Source organism: Cebus imitator, unplaced genomic scaffold (genome assembly GCF_001604975.1).
Source record: "Cebus imitator isolate Cc_AM_T3 unplaced genomic scaffold, Cebus_imitator-1.0 Scaffold38, whole genome shotgun sequence".
In the NCBI taxonomy this organism is placed as follows: domain Eukaryota; kingdom Metazoa; phylum Chordata; class Mammalia; order Primates; family Cebidae; genus Cebus; species Cebus imitator.
The window spans coordinates 3808374-3814309 of NW_016107353.1; the positions used below are offsets into that span (position 1 = coordinate 3808374).

General features: G+C 47.6%; 1 protein-coding gene across 1 annotated transcript; it reads right to left on the reverse strand.

The window, feature by feature from the left end:
- Positions 1 to 4550: 4550 nt before the first annotated feature.
- LOC108302077 (60S ribosomal protein L39-like) lies at positions 4551 to 5632 on the reverse strand. The gene has a single exon (XM_037737373.1). The coding sequence runs from the start codon at positions 4885 to 4887 to the stop codon at positions 4732 to 4734; it is 156 nt and encodes a 51-aa protein (XP_037593301.1). The 5' UTR covers positions 4888 to 5632; the 3' UTR covers positions 4551 to 4731.
- Between the last annotated feature and the right edge of the window lie 304 nt (positions 5633 to 5936).

A 5936-nucleotide genomic window follows, 5' to 3' on the forward strand; every position in this document is an offset into this window, starting at 1 on the left:
AAAAAAAAAAAAAAAAAAAAAAAAAAAAAAAAAAAAAAAAAAAAATTTAAGAGTATGCCGAAGTGATTCAGGCAAGTCACAGTGCACCCAAGAGACACTCCAAGGACACTGCTGAGACAGTTTCCACCAGGAGAGGGGACAAAGAGGGTAAACAGAGCGCCTCCTTTCTGCAGAATTCTGGGACGGGCCTTGAGTGTTGAGAGGAGAGATCAATAAAAAGAAGCTTTAATCATCTGGGCTCATCGGGGTGGTCAAGGCATCTATGACCTAATTGTGGGGACAGGAAAGAGCCAGAGAACATGTACAAAACAACACGTAACAAACAGCACAAAGCAGTGAAACCAGAGCCTATCAATGTTCACACAGATCGGGGAACAGGGTGTTAGAATCAGGCAGGCTTAATCAGAAAACATCCCAGAAAGAGGTGATTTCTGACCTCAGCTTAGAAAAGAAGGTGGCACATCAACGGATGGGAGAAAAGGCAGAAGGGAAAGGAACAGATCTGACCTGCCGCAGGCTCTCAATAAATGCCTGAGGGACGGCCCTGAGAGGAACTGCCTGGAGAACTGTCCCTGTCTGAGCTCAGAGGCTGCTGCGATACTCTGGAGCAGGGAGTTGGTGTCAGGGGAGCCAGAGGCTGCAGAATGACCATAGACCATCTGATGAAGCTCTATAACAAACTCTGCTTCAGAAATATGACATTTTGTACGGTCCAGCCCTACTAGGGCCGTGGCGTGTCCCCTATCACTGTGCTGAGGCACTGGATCCAAGAAATAAGGAGACAAAACACCTAAGGACTGGATAAGAGCAGCTGGGCTCGGGGGCCAACGCCACTCACAAGCGGAGACAGGCAAGATCCCGAGTGTCCAGGCACATCTGTATTTATTAGGTGTAGGTTAGGAAGGGTAGTGAGTGAGGTCATCTTAAGGATAGTGATAGGGCCAAGACAATCATGTGAGCAATAAAAAAGGGGCCCATCCCCATTAGGTCACCGAGGCAAGGAGTGACCTAATGGGGATGGGCAGTGTGCAGCAAGAAGGATGCAGTGTGCAACATCTCTTATCTAGGGGCAGGCAACTCCTAAGGTTTTCTATAGGAGGATGTTTTGAGTCAGCACAGTAGCAAGAGAGCTGGCAGGGTATGCAGCCAACGAGGCGCGGTTATACTGGAGGGGTTTTAAGCCCTCAGAGGTTCGTGGGATTGCTGGCCTGAGGCCAGCTTTCCACAAGAACTGGTCGCAAAATACTACAACTGGGTTACAGGAGGAGTGACTCTTGCTCCAAGCCTGCCATACAGGGGATATCCTTACGATACTGAATGCTGCTGCTAGGGCCGGCCTGCCATGTAGCACATGCCCTTTCAGGCAGGGGCACTACTGCCTGGGCCATTGATTCTTGTCCTGGTATGGCTGATTTTTCCCTAGTTCATGCTCTGTACCGTGTCTGCTGTTGACAGTCCTCTGACTACAAACTAAGATATGATCATATAAAAGGATTATATAAAAGGAAGTATATGAGTAGTAAGTTATTCTTCAGGCACTAATTGTGCCAGGGGTCTGCTTAGCTCTTCTTCCTCGGTGCCCAGAAGGGGGGTTACCCATACATTTGATAGCAAATATATCACAGAGGCTAACATTAGAACCCACCCTGATTGCTTACATCAGGGTAAAAGCATTCTTGGAGAGTGTTGTTGAACAGTAGATTGGAACATGTGAGTCTACAAAGTGACTTACAGAGCTTGGAACTTCAGCAGTGCACACAACTGCTCAGATGCCCTCCAGTACAGAGGAAGGCTGATGTCGCCTCCTGAGGAGTTTGAACCAGTAAGCTAATGATTGGGGTAGCTAACAATTTGACCTAATCCTCAAAGTCATTGCAAGCCACCTAGAAATAAAATGGCCTTTTGTTGGTCATATTTCCATGAGCTTCAAGGGTGAGCTCTCTAAATCAGTACAGATAGTCACCTGTATTGAGTAAGCACCCTTTGAGGAGCACAGCTTCCAGTTCAATGAAGTCACATTCTCCCATGTTATATGTTGGAGATTGGTACCTCCTGGGAACAATCATACTGCTTCGCACTGGATTTCTCCATGGACGTGGGACAAAGATTTTTCCAAAATTATCTGATAATAAGGCACAGAAAAACTGATTTGCTATTGGCAACCAGTAGATGGTTGATTACATACTCACAATGACCCAGGACTATAGACCCATAGACCATGATAAATATGACCTGTCTTCAATGAGTTCTTATTCTAAAAGAGCAAGCATCCAAATGCACACCATGGGAACTGCAGCAAAATTCCATGAGCGTCTTGTTAGCCACCAGACCTACTAGGGTGAGGAGGTATTTTATGCTCAACATCAGTGGGTTTCTTTGCTTCTGGAATTAGGACAGATTGCTGGGCTCTGAGGCACTCTCAAGAGGCCTCCTAATCCATGCCCCCAGATTCTAAACCAGAACCCCGTAAAGTAACCATAGCTCATGTGGCTTTTTGAGGTCCTACTAGGGTCCTTAAACACTGACTCGTGTGTCTTGCTGCCTTTTGGGTAGGAATTCCTACACTCATTTCCTCACCCTGCAGGAGAAACCGCTTGTTCTTTGCCCTTCCCAAATCTCCGTGGGCCTAGAGAGAACCAAGTGTATGTCCAGGTATCTCAGGAGAACTGGGTCAGGTGAGGGACCAAGACTCTTTGGAACTTGAGGACTCACAAGCTCAGAGCCTGGGTGACTTTCCTAGCCTTCCCCCTGAGTCATTACTGCTTCGTATCCTCCAGGAGAGTTAAAGAGTGTGCACTGGATCTCAGCAATTTTTGGCAAAAGGGCCTTACCCTAATTCTTCCGCAGGAGCTGTCAAGTCAAGCGCAGCCCAGGCCAGGTCCACTTTTGGCTCCACACTGCCACCTTGCGGCCCCATGGCAAACTCCAAGACACTTTGCTTTTCCCATTTAAACTGAGTGCAGGATGGCCCCTTCCCCTAACCACCTCAGCCTTTCACTCAAGACAAACACACTTGAATTGTATCTTGCATATCCCATTATTATTGCCCCCAGAAAACTAAAGATCCACAGAAATTTCCTGGATATTAAATCTTTTTATTGGTGAATTTCAACCTGGGTTTCTGACCCAGGGATGATTTGCTACAGCCTGGGCTGAATCTATAGCCCCATAGTAGATAAAAGACCGATTTACATGTGAAACACAGACACAGTATCTGCAAAAGTACAGCCTGAACCAAACAACGTAGCTAACGATTCTGAGAAATCCTCATAGTCAACTGATGAACCCCTCCTGCCCTCCTCTGTCCTGCCTGCCCCTCATGTCCTGCTCGTACATAGGTTTTAAGGGGCTAAAGTACTGTCATTCACAGTCACAGGATGGCATACACATTTTATACAAGTGCCCAGCCAGAGACAGCATTGTTCGGTTTCTCCTGGGGTTTGCCGTCAGAAATGGGATTTGCCCCAGAGGGCACGGAGCCCCCTCCTTGCTTCCACAGAGTCCCTCCTCCTTGAGCCCTATCCAAGGCTCTTCCACCAGCCCAGATTGTCCAGGTGAGCCTCCTACAAGTCCTGCAGACCTTTCACTCGTAGATCCAATGAGATCCACTACTTCCTTCAGGAGCTTCCTGGAATGGGTTCCTGAGGCCCCCAGCCAGTATGCAGTTGCTCCCCATTGGCCGTATCACAGGACAGAACGAGCTTTCTGGAAAAGATCAAGTGTAGCCTTTCCATGGGAGGAACAAGGAGGGTCCCAAAGCCGCCACCGCAGGTAAATCCCTCTTGTGCGATGCAAAACTGAAAATACCATAGAAAATACCATAAGTAAGAGGGGGTCTCTAGAAGGCAAAGGGTAGACAAGGAAGGTGCTTTATTCAGCCTAGACCCCAGGTATGTCTCCTCTTTTCCTCTCTGTAGACTCTCCTGGGACAGGGCTCTGGAGGTCACCTACCAGATGCGATCCGGAGCCGCGCCGTTATTCCCGACTCTAACATCTGTTGAGTGTTCTATCTATAGCTACAGTTTAACAAATCCCTCCCAACAAAGTGGGCATTGCTATTTCTATTTCATAAATGAGAAAAGCATTGCTCAGGGAGAGTGGATACCTTACTTAAGTTGAGACAGGAAGAAAAGGGGTGAGATCAAGATCCAAACCCAGGTCTTTGGGGTACACAGGTGGTGTTCTTTCTACCTCCCAGTCACCATGAAGAACAAAGATTTACCAACTCTAGGCATTAGGGTCAGAAACTGTGGTCTAAAGATGGGGCATGGGGGTGGAGAGGCCGCTTATGGAAGCAGGAGGAAGAGCAGATTCAACAGCCCTAGCTGGCAGGGGAGGCCTCTAAGCCCACTCCACCAGGGCAGATAGACAGGGAAGGAGTATTAGATGTCAGGGGCTGACATGGGCAGCAGAGACTATGGGTCCTCTCATCTGCCTGAGCCGTGGTCCCAGGAGGCCCTCACTCTCCAGTTCTCTAACACTGAAGGACTGGGATGCTTTGCTCACTTACAACATTCAGCAAGGCTCTTTTCTTTTTCTCTCTTTCTGTCTTTTTTGAAAGGTGTCACATATTTATTACTGAATCCAGCCAACCAATGCGTTCATAACAGATTCAGAGAGGAAATTCTGCTCAAAATTCTCCAGATAGCAGTGACATCTTCAGCTTGATTTGGTAACACGATTGTGACCTTCAGACAGCATAAATATGTGTGTCATCTCATGTGTAATTCCTTATAGACCCAGCTTGGTTCTTCTCCAATGTCTCCTTCTGGAGTTGTACCTGATTTTATCACCAGTTTTCATCAGAATCCACTGGGGAATGGGACGATTTTGCTTTTGTTTCTTGGCCAGGAATCGCTTAGTTCTGAAAGTCTTGTGAGAAGACATGGCCGAAGTGAAGTAAAGCACACACCACAATGGCAGAGAAAGGAAGAGAAAGGAAGAGAGAAGTCTTTTTTCTTTTTCAAAGCCTCGGGAGGCTTCTTAGAGCTGAGTGGCCTCTTAAAAAAGTATATCTGCAAAGCCACAGTCATTCCTCAAAACTTCCCTGGGAGTCAGGGGTAGAGAGTAAAAGTGTTCCCTAGAGATTCCCTCGGGAGCTCTTCATTAGATCAGTAAATCCTGACGTTAGTATAGAGCTCATGGCTTTACAAACGACTTTCATATCCACAGTCCTATTCGATTCTTAGAACCAAGCTAGTAAGGACTGGCCAGCATTTTATTGATGTGTGTCATTGTTGGTAGTAGAATGAAGATGCAGCTTTCCTGATGTTTCAGCTGATGTCTTTTCCACCGGCAAGGCTCTCTCTTCAATTGGGGAATCAGAATTGGGGTGGGGAAGCTACCCCATGGTAAAAGTCCCCTGGAGATAATGAGGAAGAGCATGGCACAGTCCCAGATTCTGCCTTGGTCTGCAGGCTCTTCCTGACGCGGAGGAGGATTCAACATCCCAGATGAGGACAAAAGTGGACAGTATGGCCATGGTGGGACCCGCCATCACCAGAATTGAGTCAAAAAGCATATAAATGTCATTGTTATAAAAATCCAACAACTCACGGCCGGGCGTGGTGGCTCACGCCTGTAATCCCAGCACTTTGGGAAGCTGAGTGGGCAGATCACAAGGTCAGGAGTTTGAGAACAGCCTGGCCAACATGATGAAACCCTGCCTCTACTAAAAATACAAAAATTAGCCAGGTGTGGTGGTACACACCTATAGTCTCAGCTACTCAGGAGGCTGAGGCACGAGAATTACCTGAACCAAGGAGGTGGAGGTTGCAGTGAGCCAAGATCACGTCACTGTACTCCAGCCTGGGTGACACAATAAGACTTCATCTCAAAAAAAACAACAGGCCGGGTACCATGGCTCAGGCCTGTAACCCCAAAACTTTGGGAGGCCGAGGCAGGCAGATCACGAGGTCAGGAGTTCGAGACCATCC

What these genes read in the sequence shown, in the direction of transcription:
- LOC108302077 (XM_037737373.1), bottom strand. Translation starts at nt 4,887, where the DNA reads ATGTCTTCTCACAAGACTTTCAGAACTAAGCGATTCCTGGCCAAGAAA.